The sequence below is a fragment of the Condylostylus longicornis genome, unplaced genomic scaffold (genome assembly GCF_029603195.1).
Source record: "Condylostylus longicornis isolate FDR11 unplaced genomic scaffold, ASM2960319v2 ptg000055l, whole genome shotgun sequence".
In the NCBI taxonomy this organism is placed as follows: Eukaryota; Metazoa; Arthropoda; class Insecta; order Diptera; family Dolichopodidae; genus Condylostylus; species Condylostylus longicornis.
Window position 1 is genome coordinate 14,131,291 of NW_026578024.1, and position 17,362 is coordinate 14,148,652.

Here is a 17,362-nt window from a genome sequence, read left to right on the forward strand (position 1 = left end):
AAAATACTTAAGTCCTCAACAATTGAGTGGAATTTAAATTAACACAACGTACGAGAGTCAATTAGTTTAGGCAAATGTTATTCTAGCCAAAATAGATATAAAAATAACAAACTTTGAATTAATTTCGAATTTTGAAATTTAAGATTACAAAATTATTTTATTGATTAAAAAAAAATAATAATAAAATACATATAAGTAACTTAATTCCTTAATCCAACTTTCAACCAGAAACCACCTTTAGGTTTTAATTGAAATGAACGTGCATCCAGTTCAATTGGTAAAACAGTCTTTTTAGATCGAACGAATTTAAATTCTGATAGCAAATAATACAAAATTGCTTTGATTTCCATAAGAGCAAATCGATTACCTTTACAGTGAAGAAATATCCAAATTAAAAAAAAAATAGATGTAAATAAAATTGAAATAACTTAAGTAATATTTTTTCTTACCAATACAATTTCTTGGACCAGATCCAAATGGTAAATAAGTGTATGGTTTAATATTATTCTTATTATCTTCACTAAATCTCTCAGGATCAAATTTCTTTGGATCTGGAAAATTTTCTTCATCATAATGTGAACCACAAACATTTACTGAAAAAGCTTCCCCAATATTTATTTTAATTTCACGTCCTTCATCCACTTTCAAAATATAATCTTTATTACATATACGATCAATAAATGGTGCACCTGGCCATTTTCTAAATGTTTCTGATACAACCATGTCCAAATATTTCATACCTAATAAAATTTCATATGTAATTGGTTTACCATCTAAACTTTCACGTACATCATCAATTTCAGCAACTAATTTTTCTTGGATATCTTGATTTATCATTAATTCATATGCAGCAAAGCACATTGTTGTACCAGTTGTTTCAAAACCAGCCATAAAAAATCCAAAACATTGAGCAACAATTTCATAATCATTCCAATCACGTTTTCTATCAGCTGCTTTTCGAGCTTCCATCAAAATATTAATCATATCAGGTCGGACGATATTATGTTCTTCGCGATATTTCATTGCACTCAATACTAAGTTCTTAAAATAATTAACATGTTTTTTATCGAACAAATTCATACCGACCGCCTAAGTGATAAAAATTATAAATTTTTATTTTTATTATTAAGTTGTCAAATTTTATTAAACTTGGCAACTATTTATCAAAAATATTCTGTTAAATTTACTTACTCTTGTAAGATACTTAAAATTTGTTTGCAAAAAAAATTTCAATCCAACCCAACCATCAAATGTATTAATTTTTTTCCCCATTCTATAAAACTCGTTATCACGGTCAACTAATGAATTTACTTTAATACCGAAGGCGCATGTTGCAATCACATCATTTGTAAATCTTGTAAAATAATCTTTTAAATCCAAATCCATACCATCTGGATTTCCTTTCAATTCTTCTTTTAAATATCTTACTGCTTCTTCACAACATTCACGAATTAAATCAAACATAATTCGCATCTTATTGCCAGTGAATGCCGGTGTTAATGTCATTCTCATATCTTTCCATTTCTCACCACGCATTGTAAAAACACTGTTACCAAACATAGGATCATCTCTTTCTGTTAAAAGTTCCCTATGATTCATAAAATGATCTGAGTCTTTAATTGTTACTTGTTTAATCATTTCTGGATCTCTCAATACTATCGAAGGTCCAAAAAAATCAAAAATCCCGTATATTCTGCAAATATTATATAATGTGCTTAAACTTAATTCACTATTAACAAAATTATAACTTGAGGCCGTAAATGTAAAATAAGAAATTAAAACTTAAGATAAATTAAAACATAATACATACTTTTCATTTCTAAACTTATTGTGAATGCGGGACAATGTATCGAATACAGATTCACCTCCAAAAAATGCTGCAGGAAAATTATTAAACCATAGAAACGGTCTTATATGTGGAATATTTTTTTCAACAAAACAGTCATGCTGTCTTGTCATGAATTTATAAAAAACAAATAAAAATGTTGCCAGTAATATCAAAATTTCAGCTATAGAAAACATTTTCCCAATTCTTACGATTTCACAAAAAATAAATAGAATTACGCAATGATTTTATTTTTCTACTTATTTTCTTCCAAAAAGGACGATCGCAAACAGTGAGAGTTAAACTTAAACTAAAATTCTAAGTTCTAACTTTTAATTTTTTTTAAATTTTGTGACTGTTATCATAAGAATGGGTAATCAATACATAGGCTTGTGAGTGTAAAAGCTAAAAGCTTATTTTCAAGTTTGCTTTTATTTGTGTTGCGTTTTTCTAAATATTTGTATAAGAAACTACTCGTATATTTTATAGCCGTTTTTTTTGATGCACTGAAGTATAACTAATTTTTACTAAATTTCTTGAAGTATTCTTTATCAAAATTATCTTAACTTAATCTATTTGCAGAAATCTTTGGCATCAAAGTTATATACAAGGTGCCTGTAACTCGATGTTGGTCTCAAAGTCATTTCTACTTGATTTAAATTCATTTTTTCGCCTCATTCTTGAGATGTTATGAGTTGTTTAACTTTGGAAACCTCTTGAATTTCGATTATCTTTATTAGAACGACAATATCCTGAGCTTTGAAAGGGTGTTTTTAAAGCCGGCATTAAATGTAATAAATATCTTCTAAATCATAAAGTAGAGTGTAAACAAAAGCTTTTCAAAAAACTTTTAAGAAAAAAAAGTAACCGATTACCTCGAAAAAGAAAGCAGAAAAGTGATAATGTCGCCTTTTGTGTGATTGCTCTACTTCCCGCTTAAAGAACATCACTGATTCTCAAACATTTTGCATATTTCAAATTACCTAAAATTTTCGTGTCCAATTTTGATAACCTTATATATATTTCAATACTAGCAATATATTCCTCCATAATTTACTTATGTATGCATGCCCATACCAGGTAGAAGCACAGACATTGTTTTAAATAAAATAAAAATTCTAATTAAATTATTAGCATTTGGATCACCGCAATTTTCAATTATGTATTTTTAATTTTTTAATCTCAGTGATAAGCGATAAAGATATTTAAGGGCATATAGATGATAAAAAATTTCGTTAAATATGTCATTATCAAAATTTTAAACACTTGATGATTAATTAAAATATGATTAAATAAGGCATATATTTTATGAAATTCGGATCTTTTCCAATATAATTAACTTTATGCTTAATCTTAAAAACAACAACTGAATATTTAAAACTCCTCTTTTATTCTACTTTAAAGAAGGAGTGCAAATACCATCTTCAATAAGTCGAATATAATCGTTTGTTAATACATCTAATTGACAATAATTTTATTTATAGAGTCGTATGAATGTTGTTCTAAAGCAATTCATTGTTCTGATAACTTCTGAAGCAATTCATTCAGTATTTGGAAGGATATTACGAGGGTTGACACGACAAACATTTTTTTCTCGCTCCATTTTTTAATATTTTTTTATGTTTGTTCAGAATTAATTAATAATGACTTTTGTCTATGAACTTATTAACAAAATTCGTACAATCAAAAATCCTGGGGCTATACTATATAATTAGATTTTCGTATTTGCAAAAATGGAAAGGCAGTACCAAACAAATTTATTGGTGTGCCTTATCATTTCTCAAAATACGAAAATCGTTTAACGAAAATCGAATTACATGTTAAGGTGTCCTGGATATCAAACAAAATGTAGAGCATCAATAAAGTATCAATTATTTTAAGTAGAAACTTCCCAAATAACGAAAATATTTAAAATTTCGACAACAATCTCCACGTCAAATTTAAATACTATTTTTAGATATCGTAATTTCCAAAGTAAATCAACATTGATCACAATAGACCTACTGAATATTGCAGACTTTGTACATTTTTTCCCATTTTTATAGGATTTTTTATTAAAAGAACATTGATCAAGCTCATTTTTTTGCAATTTTTCCAATTAAAATATTAAATTCGTAAATTTGTGTTTATTTAAGGGTGTAGAATAAATGTGATTACTGGGGGGGTTAAGAAGTAAAATTAGAAATAAATAAATAAGTAGATTGTAATTAATAAAAAAGACAAAAATAAATTTTAAATAATTTTAATATTACAAACATACGCTTAAGATTGATAGTTTATTAATTATAATCAATCGTTTCTTAAACATATTCTTGACCAAAATCCACCTTTAGGCTTAAATTGTATTCCTTTCTCTTCTATTTTGATTGGTAGTATAACTTTTTCTGACATTTCAAATTTAAATTCAGCTAATAAGTAATAAAAAATAGCTTTGATTTCCATCAATGCAAAACGATTACCTAAATCATAAACAAGAATAAATTTTAAGAGAACTACTTACTTACACAAGTATACGAATTAAACTTTACAAAAAATATTATTAAGGCATACCTATACAATTTCTAGGACCAATTCCAAATGGTAAATAAGTATTTGGTTTAATATTTAATTTATTTTCATCACTAAATCTTTCAGGATCAAATTTATCAGGATTAGGAAAATTTTCTGGATCATAATGTAAACCGAAAACATTTACTAAACAAGAATCACCTGGTACTAATGGAAGTTTGTAATCGTCACTAATATTTAATGTATAATTTTTATTGCATACACGATCAAAAAATGGTGCACCAGGCCATTTTCGAAATGTTTCCGAAATAACCATGTCCAAATATTTCATACTCAATAAAATTTCATAAGTAATTGGTTTTCCATTTAAATTTTTACGAACATCATCAATTTCAGTCATTAATTTGCTTTGAACATCTTTATTAGTCATTAATTCAATTGCAGCAAAACACATTGTAGCACCAGTTGTTTCGAAACCAGCCATAAAAAATGCAAAGCATTGAGAAACAATTTCATAATCATTCCAATCACGTTTTCGATCAGCTGCTTTTCGGGCTTCCATTAAGATGTTTATCATATCAGGTCGAACTATATTGTGCTCTTCACGGTATTTCATAGAATCCAATACTAAACGTTTGAAATAATCAACATGATTTTTATCAAATAGTGTCATTCCAATAGCCTATATAACGAAATAAACAATCTGTTTCATTAAAATTTTAATATTTTTATCCTAAATATTTTTAATATTTACCCTAGTAATTGGTTTACAATACATTTGAAAAAGAAATTTAATTCCTTGCCAAAAACCAAAAGAATTAATTTTTTTCCCCATAATATAAAATTCATTATCACGATCAGCTAAAGAATTAATTTTAATTCCAAAAGCACATGAAGCAATCACATCATTTGTAAATCGTGTAAAATAATCCTTTAGATCTAATTCAATACCATCTGGTTTATCTTTTAATTCATTTTTCAAATATTTAGTTGCTTCTTCACAGCATTCTCGAATTAAATCGAACATAATACGCATTTTATTTCCAGTGAATGCTGGTGTTAAAGTTGATCTCATATCTCGCCATTTTTCATTACGCATCGAAAATACACTATTACCAGCCAATGGATCATCTTGTTCAGTTAATATTTCCCGACGATTCATAAAATATTCAAAATCTTTTATCATTACTTGTTTAATCATTTCTGAATCAGATAATACAATTCCTGGACCTCCAATACCAAATATTCCATAAACTCTGTATAAATCAAAAAAAATTTTTTAGAATTTTTTGAATTTTAGAAAATTTGTCTTTATTATTGAACCTTCAAAATATTTATTTAAGTTTATTAATTATATACAGTGAAATCTTTATATGACTAATACCCAAAATCTTGTCAATAATACAAATATTTCGTAATAACTATAAGGTATTACTAAAAAATATTACACCAAAAATAATTACATCTGTTGAACAAATTGTACATTAATTATGTATTTGCGCTCTATGGAGAGGTTGTCATGTATATAGAGTTTTCACTGTACTTGTACATATGTATTTAACATTAAAATACATATACAAATTATTAACATTTATTAAATATAACTTACTTTTCATTTTTAAAATTCATATGAATTCGACGTAAACTATCAAACATTGATTCATTTCCGAAATACATTCCCGAAAAATTATTAAACCATAAAAATGGTTTTATATTGGGAATATTTTTCTTATCAAAATAATCATGATCTTTTGTTATAAATTTATATAAAATTAGTAGTAACGTTACTATTATTAATAAAATTTCTATAAACATTGTTTTATTATTTTACAATCTGGCCGCGTTGACCCTTAACATACCTGTTAGCACTCTAAAAATTTACTAAATTGAATAACATTCTATGTATTTAATTATATATACTGAAATACTGGCACTATAAACGGGAGAGTTTGTTCTCAAAAAGCTCCCTTAAATATACATGCAAAAGAGCGAATTTAATTGTTTGAATTGAGGGTGAGAAGTTAAAAGCTACTTAAATTGCTATCTTTACTATTAAAATTTGACTTATACATACATATGTATATATTATTTATGTTTTAAATTTTTAATTAATTACTATTGTAGCTAATTATGTTGTTAAAGTTCAGAGGCAAATGATTATTGAAATTCACATTTGGAATTTATTAATCTACTCCAATAAATCCAATCAATCAATTTTTCATACAGGCTTTATCGTTATGTAAAAAATAAATATAAATTTGACAATAAATCAATATATGTAATATTAAATATTTTATTGTAAAAACATATTCAAAATGTTCAGTAACAGTAAGCTTACATTTATCTAATTAATTTCTCGAACATATTTTCAACCAAAATCCACCTTTTGGCTGTAAATGAAAAACACGAGTTTCAAGTTCAATTGGTAGTCTTGTCTTTGTTGATAATTCGAAATTAAATTCAGATAATAAATAATATAGTATAGCTTTAATTTCCATGAGTGCGAAACGATTTCCTATAAGGACAAAATTGAAATCAAATTTTGAAACTTAACTATTTATTCTGTTAAAACAAATTCAAATATTTACCAATGCAATTTCTGATTCCAGATCCAAATGGTAAATATGTATACGGTTTAATATTTTGTTTATTTTGTTCACTAAATCGTTCTGGATCAAATTTTTCAGGATTAGGAAAATTTTCTGGATCATAATGTAATCCAATTATATTTATAGTACAAGATTCACCAATTTTAAAAAATATCTCATGATCTTCTGAAATTTTTAAAATATAATTTTTATTACAAACTCGATCAGTTAATGCAACAATTGGCCATTTTCTTAATGTCTCCGATACAACCATATCTAAATATTTCATATTTGATAATATTTCATAGGTTATAGATTCTTCTTCTTTTAAATTTTTTCGTACATTATCAATTTCATTTCTTAATTTTTCTTGTATTTCAAGATTAATTGTTATTTCGTATAAAGCAAAACATAATATCGTACTAGTATTTTCAAATGCACCCATAAAAAATCCAAAACATTGTGCCACTATTTCATAATCATTCCAATCACGTTTACGATCAGTTGCTTTTCGAGCTTCCATTAAAATATTAATCATGTCTGGTCTTATTATATTATTTTTTTCACGATTTTTCATTGAATCCAATACCAAATTTTTAAAATATCCAATATGTTTTTCACTAAATAAACGAACACCGAAAAGCTAAAGGGAATAAAAATTTCGATTATAAAACTTATTACCAATAATTATTATTTAATTATTTTATTTATTTATACATATATGTTTGTGTACTTACTCTCGTTAAAGGTCTAAAATAATTTTGAAGAAACACTTTAAGAGCTACACTAAAATTTAATGTATTAATCTTTTTACCCATAACATAAAATTGATTTTCACGATTAATTAAAGAATTTACTTCAATACCAAATGCCGCTGTTGCTATTATATCATTTATTAAACGAGTGAAAAAATCTTTTAAATCTAAATCCAATTCATTTGATTTATTCTGTAATTCATTCATTAAAAACTTATTTGCTTCTTTACAACATTCTTGAATTAAATTAAACATAATTCGAATTTTATTACCAGTAAATGCTGGAGTCAATGTTGTTCTCATATCTTTCCATTTTTCATTACGCATAAAAAATATATTATTTCCAATTATTGGATCATCATCTTCAGTAAATAAAGTTCCATGATTCATAAAATATTCTGAATCTTTAATAGTTATTTGTTTAATTATATCTGGATCACGTATAACAATTCCATGGCCCATAATATCAAACATTCCATAAATTCTATATAATACAAAATTAAATTAATTTTAAGTAATTTTATTAAACAAAACAAAAATCAATAACAATGTTTCCTTACTTTTCATTTCTAAAATGCATATGAATTCGTCGAAAACCATCAAAAATAGATTCAGTTCCCAAAATAATTCCTGGGAAATTATTGAACCACAAGAATGGTTTAATATGCGGTATATTTTTTTTTAAAAAATAATCATGTCCTCTTGTTACAAATTTATATAAAATAAATAAAAGACTGATTATTAAAATTAGAATTTCTGTTAAAGAAATCATTTTGGAAAAATTTTGATGCGCAAATCAAATTTATTACCGAATATCAAGAGCAAAATTTAATACTAAAACAGATTACAAAGCAAATTAAACTTTTTCTCCACTACTTTTCATTTAATTGAGAATATTTTGTTACGGAGAAATTAATAGTATATCTAATAATTTTTGGAATCTGAATCCCGTAACTCTTATGTAAGTCATAGTATATAGATATGTTTTAAGAAAATATACATAAATTAAGGCTAAAAATACGTATACCTAATTATTATATACATAGATTGTGTAGAATAGTTGAATAGAATAATTAATATGAAATTTGTAATTTAATTAAGACATTAGATTGAGTTGTACATACAGAGAGTTGAATATTTTCGCTGTTTCTAAAGCAATTTATTTATTAGATAGTTAATAAATAATGTGAGAAAATTTTCATTCTACAACTTAGTACTTCAAATTTTCTAACAAATAATGTCAATCTCAATTAAATTATTTATATTTAATTTTATTTATTTAGGAATTTCTTAAAATTTTCTAATCCATAAATAAGTATAGTTTTCACATCGGTCGAGTTTTTATCATAATGAAAAAATCATAGTTAGAGTGAAAGAATGAATGTTTGTCCTACTAAACCAATTAAATAGAATTTGATTCCAAAAATTTTTGAGATACCATGGGATTTGTCCGAATCATGAATTGTCGACCGCATAAGATAAAACTTTCATTAATCTCGCTATAAAAATCGCAAAACAAAAACAGAATATAACAAAATAAAAAATTTGCCAATTTTCCAAAAAAATTTTTTGGAATTCGGATTATAGTTTATAATTGTATGTTATACGATCAAATTGCTACAAAAGTTATTTTATAATGTGTATCAGAGAAATAATTTATTATTAGAAAAAAAAAATTTTAAACACTAAAAACAAAAATTTTAAATTTAATTTTCTTATTAATTGAATGACACAAACTACGAATAACAAATTTTTTTTTTTTTCGCAAAAATTACAAAATTTAAAATTCATCAAACTTTTAATTTCTTGGATTAATTTTCAACCAAAATCCTCCCTTTGGTTTTATTGAAGCTTCACGTGAATCTAATTCAATCGGTAAAACAGTTTTTGATGAAATATCAAATCTAAATTCTGCTAGTAAATAATATAAAATAGCTTTCATTTCCATTGTCGCAAAACGATTTCCTAAAATATTTAAAGAACAATCATAAGCATTTAAAAACATTTTAGAATTGATGATTTAATATTACCAATACAACTGCGTGGCCCAGATCCAAATGGTAAATAAGTGTATGGCTTAACATTTTTCTTATTTTCTTCATTAAATCTCTCTGGATCAAATTTTTTTGGATTAGGAAAATTTTCTGGATCATAATGTAATCCAGAAACATTTAATAAAAGTGCATCACCGATATCAATTGGAATTTCATGATTTTCGTTTACTTTTAACATATATTTTTTGTTACAAATACGATCAAAAAGTGGTGCTCCTGGCCATTTTCTTAATGTTTCTGACATAACCATATCTAAATATTTCATACCTAATAAATTTTCGTATGTAATTGGTTTACCATCTAAACTTTCACGTACATCATCAATTTCAGCAACTAATTTTTCTTGGATATCTTGATTTATCATTAATTCATATGCAGCAAAGCACATTGTTGTACCAGTTGTTTCAAAACCAGCCATAAAAAAACCAAAACATTGTGCTACTATTTCATAATCATTCCAATCACGTTTACGGTCAGCTGCTTTTCGAGCTTCCATCAAAATATTAATCATATCAGGTCGAATGATATTGTGTTCTTCACGATATTTCATTGCATCTAATACCAAATTTTTAAAATATTTAATATATTTTTTATCAAATAAATTCATTCCAATAGCCTAAAAGAGAAAAAAAAAATTTTATATTTTGAATTTGTTTAAAAATTCATAAATTTTTTTTTCCAAATAACTTACCCTTGTAAAAGTTTTAAAATTAACCATTAAAAAGAATTTTAGACCAGACCAAGTGTCAAAAGTACTAATTTTTTTACCCATTCTATAAAACTCGTTATCACGATCAGCTAACAAATTTACTTTAATTCCAAAAGCACATGAAGCAATCACATCATTTGTAAATCGTGTAAAAAAATCTTTTAAGTCTAATTCAATACCATCTGGTTTATCTTTTAATTCATTTTTCAAATATTTAGTTGCTTCTTCGCAACATTCGCGAATTAGTGAATGCCGGTGTTAATGTCATTCTCATATCTTTCCATTTTTCATTACGCATTGTAAAAACACCATTTCCAAATAACAAATCATCTTTTTCACTTAACATTTCTCGATGATTCATAAAATGATCGGAATCCTTAACAGTCACTTGTTTTATAAGTTCTGGATCATTTATTACTATTGACGGACCAATAAAATCAAATAATCCATAAACTCTAAATCGAGGGTAAGAAAAATTAAAATAAAAAGGACATTATTATATTTTTATATAAAAGTTTTTCATATATTGAATACTGAAACCTGTAAGTTGCAATTAAGCAGGGGTGCGGAAGTTAAAATTAAAAAAATAACAGAGAAAATATTAAACTTTTGTATGCTTAAGGTGATCTTGTGTGACATTGACTTATTCAATAATTTAATTCACAATAATAAAATTTCAATTCACAAATACCTGCAAGCTATTCCTAATATAAAAAATAATTTAATTTTTCTGTTTTACTCACTTTTCATTTTTGAATTTCATATGAATCCTAGTTAATGTATCAACAAAATGTTCTTTTGCAAACAATGGAAAATTATTTATCCATAACGATGGTTTTATACATGGAATTTTCTTTTTAATAAAATAATTATGATGTCTTGTTATAAATTTATAAAAAATAAATAAACATGTTAAAATTAATATTAAAATTTCAATCAAAAATAACATTTTTGCTTATTTTAAAATTATTTTTAAAAATAATTTCAGATTTTCACACAAAATTTATTATTAGAAAACTAGCGTCATACAACAGACCGACTAATCAAATTTACAGCAGCTTGATATTTTTTTAACTCTAAACAATAATATTTTATTGAATATTTTATTTTCAATTGAAACTGTTATATATATGTATGTACGTAAAACAAATACATACTTAAATGCACTTCAAAATTAATTCTAATCAGCTGTAAATATATGTAAGTATATACCTAATATGTATATGTATAACAATCGATAGAAAGCTTATAAATCATATCTTAACTTCTTATACAGTTTATATAAATTGTAGTTAATTTGCAAATTATAGGATACTGTAACGAAAAGCAGTATAGTATAAAAATTTTAATCAAAGTAAAATAAATTTCAATTTAATTAAAATTGTGCATCGAAATTAGAAAAGAATTTTTTGTATAAAATTATGAAATTTTTAATGGGCTAAGTCCATTTTTCTCAAAAAAAAAAAACACTTTATAAGTAATATCCTAAGTCAGTTGCGCGATGAACGCGAACGCAAATTAATCTCATCTAAAATTAATAGAAATGTTTTTTTTAGCCTCTTACAAGAATTTCAATAGAAATTAAGTTTAAATGTACCTTTTATTTGATAGCAAATTTCATGACTCAGGATAGTTTTGTTTTAGAGTCTAGACAGATGATTTAAAAAAAAAATAATTTTTTAACTTTATTTAAAAAGAAGTTCAACTCGGAAGTGAAACGAATTAAAAGCAACTCTCACTGTTAAAATTATAAAACTCTTTTGCTTGTCAACCAACTTATTCGACAATCGAATTGCATTTTTAATAATTTTTCTCTTAATCACTAATGATTAAATAATGTGATTGTGAAATACAGTGAAAATATAATATCGTCGGTTAAGAAGCAGAAAGCATTAAGTCAGGAAACCGTGTTTTGAGTAAATTCAATTTGAAAAAATCGTAAAATTTGTAAAACTAATCAATTAGTGCAATGGGATCAATTAGTGCGGTCTCTTTAGTTTCTAAACTATGTTCTGGATTTGCATGATTTTTTGCCACAACAAAGAATATATTTTACTGATTAAATTCATCTGGATAATTCGAATTCTCAAAAAATGCAAATTCTTTTTAGAATTTGCAATTTATATTTAGAATTAGAACAAAATTGCCCATATTTTATAACATATGCACCATTGAAATTTTATAAACTGAACCAGTTGTACGAAATGCAACATTAATAACAAAAAAATAAATTTACATTCTATTTGCATATACACAGAAGTAAATATATATGTAATTCCTTTTAATAAATATTTTATAACGAAAACTGCACTACATTTGTGTTCATAAACAAATCTAGTTTGTTCATAAGCATTGCTAAATATTTGCAATATAGCGAAATTAGTATGACTAGTGCAGTTAAATCATATGAAATGTTTTGATTTTATAGAATAGTTAAAAATAGAGTTTTTGCAGTGTTATTGAAATCTCTTTAATTATGTACATATATAAACAATAATATATTATAAAGAAAAACCATTATTTATTTACTTAAACTTTATCAAAATCAAGTGTAGAATATTTGCAATAAGATAACTTGCGATATCAGACTGATAATTTTTAACAATAAGATAACAGTATCTAATCGGTTTTTAAATATATTCCAATAATTTATTTGTTATCACATACATATTTGTCACATAAATTATACTTTACAGCACCCCCTGCTATTAACCCTTACGGAGTGACCTCATAAAGTGTTTTTAATTCTCAAAAAGATTTCATATTAATTTGAAATTTCACATTTATTTACAATAAAAAGAACCAATTAATAATAATTTTTATTAATTTTTTTTTCTAAATAACAAAAATATTAATTTACCAAAATTTAATAATAATAAATGAAGTCATATAAGTTGTAATTTAAGTGATGATTTGAAAATATTTACAGAAAAGTTTTATAATTTTGTAGAATCCAAAAATTAAGTCATTGATGACAAGATCTAATTATATACGCTATATACCAATAATATTATGTATGTTACTAAACTCTAATTAAAAATTTTGGTTATATATTAAATATTTAATTAAATGAAATTAAAAACGAATTATCATTGCTTGTTACCTCTACAAGGTTCAATAACCAAAGCTCAAAATTTATAAAACGCTTTCAAAGGAATTTTAAGAAAAATAATATCAAGTAGTAAACAATATAGTAATTTTGATAATGTCCTAACATAACAACATCATCCGAGGTTCAAATATTAAAATTGATTATTCTTACAAAACATCTTTGGGATTGCGTTCTACGTTGGATTCAACAAATTTTAAGCATATCAAAGTTATTTTAAGTTATTTTATATCCTATTCCTGACTTCTAGTATAAGAGAATTCGCAGTGATTAACTTATAATTACAGCTAATTATTACAACCAGGTTTTTTTTAAATGGAAATTTCAGAAGATCAATAGGTTAGTACAAAAAATTCAAATTAAAAATATTAGAAATTTTCTTAAAATATTGCTCATTGTGATTTAAGAAAAAAGTGTTATATGCAAAAGTGGCAATTAATTTTCACATTCTTGCAATATGTTTAACTTAAAAATCTCGAGGAAATCCAAGTTTTTTAGTTAATATACAAGATTATTTCCACAAATGTGAAAATTCATCATTAATTGAATAAGACAAAATTTAAAATAATTTCAATATAATGAATTCAAATTTAAATAATTAATTGATATTATAAAAAAATTAAATTTTATATAAGTATACAAATTAAAATTTGCATTTATGTTACATTTATAAATTCCATACATATATAACTTTTAAAATACGAGTACATGGTGGTTACTTAAGTTCTTAATTTCAATTTAAATACAAATCCACCCATCGGTTTTAATACTACTGATTTTGGATCTATAACAATTGGTAAAATAGTTTTTTCCGATGGTATAATTTCAAATTTTGACAATAAATTAAATAATATCATTTTAACTTGAATTAAAGCCAATCTCAATCCTAAAAAGATATATAAATATTAATTATTATAATAATATTATAGAAATATTTAATAAAAAAAAAAAATATACAAACCTATACAAGCTCTTGGTCCAATTCCAAATGGTATATATGTAAATGGTTTGATATTAACTTTATTTTCATCATTAAATCTTTCCGGATCAAAAATATGTGGTTCATGAAAATTTTCTGGATCATGATGTAAACCAACAATATTAACCCATACTTTATCACCCGGTTTCAATTGAACTTCATTATTATCATCATCTTTAATTGTATAAGATTTATTACAAACACGATCTGTTATAACTGCTGGTGGCCATTTTCTTAATGTTTCTGATACAATCATATCTAAATATTTCATTTTTTGAATATCATCAAATGTTATATTTTTTTTATCATCATTCTCTTTCGAATCTAATACATCTTTAATTTCATCATATAATTTATTTTGTATTTCTTGATTAGCTACTAATTCCATTGCTGTAAAACACATTAAATTTGCACTTGTTTCAAAACCAGCTATAAAAAATAGGAAACATTGTGCAACAAGTTCTTCATCACTCCAATCACGTATATGTGATCCACTTGAAATAGTAGAAGAATCTATTGAATTACTATTATTATTTTTAATCAAATTATTTTCATCATTTGATAGACCATCAGTGGAATTATTTATTTTTAATTCTTTGGCTGCTTTTCTAGCTTCTAACAGTAAATGTATCATATCTGGTCTTATAATATTATTTTTTAAACGAAAACTTATTGTATCCATAACTAAACGTATAAAATATGTTGTAAATGCTTTATCCATAAGAGTCATCTTAAAAAACTGGTTTATAAAAAACAAGAATTTATTAAATTCTGATAATATTAATTAATATTTATTTATTTAAAACTTACCTTTGCTAAACTTTTTGCATAAGTGAATATCATAAATCTTATTAGAGCAAAAAATGAAAAATTCACTGCATTTTGACTTTTCTTATAAAATTCATTATTAATATCACGATATGAATTCACTTTTAAACCAAATGCACATGATGCAATTACATTATGAGTATATCGTGAAAAGAAATCTTTTCCTTCAATTTCTAAAATATCATTTTCAGCATTATTTTTTTTCATTTCATTTTCAATATAATCAACAGCATTTTCAGAACATTCACGTATCAATTCAAACATAAATCGTAATTTTGTACCAGTGAATGCTGGACTTAATGTTGCTCTCATATCTTTCCATTTCTTGTCTTTAAGTGTTATCAATGTGCTTCCAAATAATAAATCATCATCTTCTGTTACAATACTATAATGATTCATAAAATGATCAAAATCTTTTACAAATATTTGTTTTATTAATTCTGTATCTTTTATTGATATTTGCGGCTCCGACATATTAAATATACCATAAAATCTACAAATATAAATAAAAATATTTTCAAATCCTAATTATTTTCATATTGATTATGCAATTTATACTTACTTGTTTTTAAATTTTAAATGAAAATCTATTAAAACATTAAAAAATGATTTTTTTCGAAGCCATACTGAGCTCATATTACCAACAATTAAAGTTGGTTTATCATAAGGTATATTACGTTTCTCGAAATAATCAAAATTTTTAGTTCCATATTTATAAATTAAATAACCAATAATGATTAATCCAATTATAATTTCAATAAAAACCATAATTTTATTAATTTTATTTCTACATAAAAGTTAAAAATCAACCGCTTCCTAATAAGCTATGTATACTCTTGAATATAGTTCAAAGCAAACTGAGAGTAAGTAGAACTTGTATACTAAGAAAAACAAAAAGAACAGCAAATAATATTAATAATAAAAATAAAACCTTTTTGCGATTCTTTTGATAAACAAACAAAAACAACGTAAAAGACGAGAACAACAATACAACCAGTCAGTGATTAGCGAACGTTCTGTTGTTTAGTGAAAGTTTTTGTTTGATCTCCGAATTTCTATAATACGAATTTACGAAAATTAGTAAGTAACACGATATGTTTAACAAAATTTTTTTGATAAGATAATAATAACAATGTTAATCAAATCTATACAAAACAAACCTTTGGACTTTTAAAGTATTTTCCTAATTAGTCACAATCTGTTGGAAACTTAAAAGTTTAGCAGTTCAGCTAAAATTATTTAATATTTTATAGTTCTCTTTTAAAGCTTTTACGATTTCAATTTCTTAAATTTCATCATAATAAACACAATTATTGAATATTTGGAAAATTATGAAATTGAAAGCCGAAATTTTTTTATGATTCATTATAGCCTTTGAAATTGCAGTCTTTTATTAAATCTTACTTTTATTATCTCAATTTTTTCATCATTTATGTTATACCGATATGGATTTTAATATTATATATAAGTACTGTTTCTTTTGTAGCAGAAATTAATTGAACATTCCATATTTTTTAAAATATTGCAGTTTTTATCTAAATTAGAAATAAATTATAGAGGTGTAAATCCCCAAGGTGTGTTGATTCGCTTAACCATTCCAATTGCAAGATAAAATCCTAATATTATACAATTTCTTATGTAAGTATGTTAGGCAAAAATGCTTGCATCCATTTAAGGGTATACAACATTCAAAACTTCTCTAATAATTGGAAATAGTTTTTATGTATTTATTATTTGATTATTTAATTTATGTACTTGACCCTATGGGATTAATGTACAAATTTGAGTACAATATTTTTTTTACTATAATAAACAATCAAAGAATAATTACACACATATATTGTTACTGGAAATAGTTTCCTTTAATAAAAGGAACCCAGCGATACAATTTTATATAAGGACATTTTGGCGCCGTACATTTTTCCAACTTACAAAAGAATTTTCGTAAAAAAATCTTTATGTGCGCATATATGTACATAATATAATATAATACATAAATTCCAAACT

The 17,362-nt window shown here is 24.6% G+C and overlaps 2 protein-coding genes and 1 pseudogene across 2 annotated transcripts; all 3 read right to left on the reverse strand.

The window, feature by feature from the left end:
• Positions 1-124: 124 nt before the first annotated feature.
• Positions 125-6,317, reverse strand: LOC129612015 (uncharacterized). The gene is made up of 8 exons (XM_055525457.1): positions 5,943-6,317; positions 5,088-5,589; positions 4,376-5,015; positions 4,121-4,284; positions 1,811-2,061; positions 1,192-1,693; positions 450-1,089; positions 125-367 (listed from the first exon to the last, which is right to left on the reverse strand). Exons 1-8 carry the CDS (start codon positions 6,146-6,148, stop codon positions 201-203), a joined length of 3,072 nt encoding a protein of 1,023 aa, XP_055381432.1. The 5' UTR covers positions 6,149-6,317; the 3' UTR covers positions 125-200.
• A 364-nt stretch (positions 6,318-6,681) lies between these two features.
• LOC129612016 (probable cytochrome P450 9f2) lies at positions 6,682-7,599 on the reverse strand. The gene is made up of 2 exons (XM_055525458.1): positions 6,922-7,599; positions 6,682-6,848 (listed from the first exon to the last, which is right to left on the reverse strand). The coding sequence occupies exons 1-2, from the start codon at positions 7,496-7,498 to the stop codon at positions 6,682-6,684; spliced, it is 744 nt and encodes a 247-aa protein (XP_055381433.1). The 5' UTR covers positions 7,499-7,599.
• Positions 7,600-9,352: 1,753 nt separating this feature from the next.
• On the reverse strand, positions 9,353-16,157 carry LOC129612018 (uncharacterized; annotated as a pseudogene).
• Positions 16,158-17,362: the final 1,205 nt, after the last annotated feature.

Bases quoted from the DNA above. Each gene is read 5' to 3' on its own strand.
- LOC129612015 (XM_055525457.1), bottom strand. From the start codon at position 6,148: ATGTTTATAGAAATTTTATTAATAATAGTAACGTTACTACTAATTTTA. The intron at 5,016-5,087 runs GTAAATATTAAA...TTCGTTATATAG, and splicing joins ATTGTAAACCAATTACTAGG to GCTATTGGAATGACACTATT. The intron at 2,062-4,120 runs GATTGATTATAA...AATCATTGCGTA, and splicing joins CAAGAATATGTTTAAGAAAC to ATTCTATTTATTTTTTGTGA.
- LOC129612016 (XM_055525458.1), bottom strand. From the start codon at position 7,498: ATGAAAAATCGTGAAAAAAATAATATAATAAGACCAGACATGATTAAT. The intron at 6,849-6,921 runs GTAAATATTTGA...TTGTCCTTATAG, and splicing joins TGGAATCAGAAATTGCATTG to GAAATCGTTTCGCACTCATG.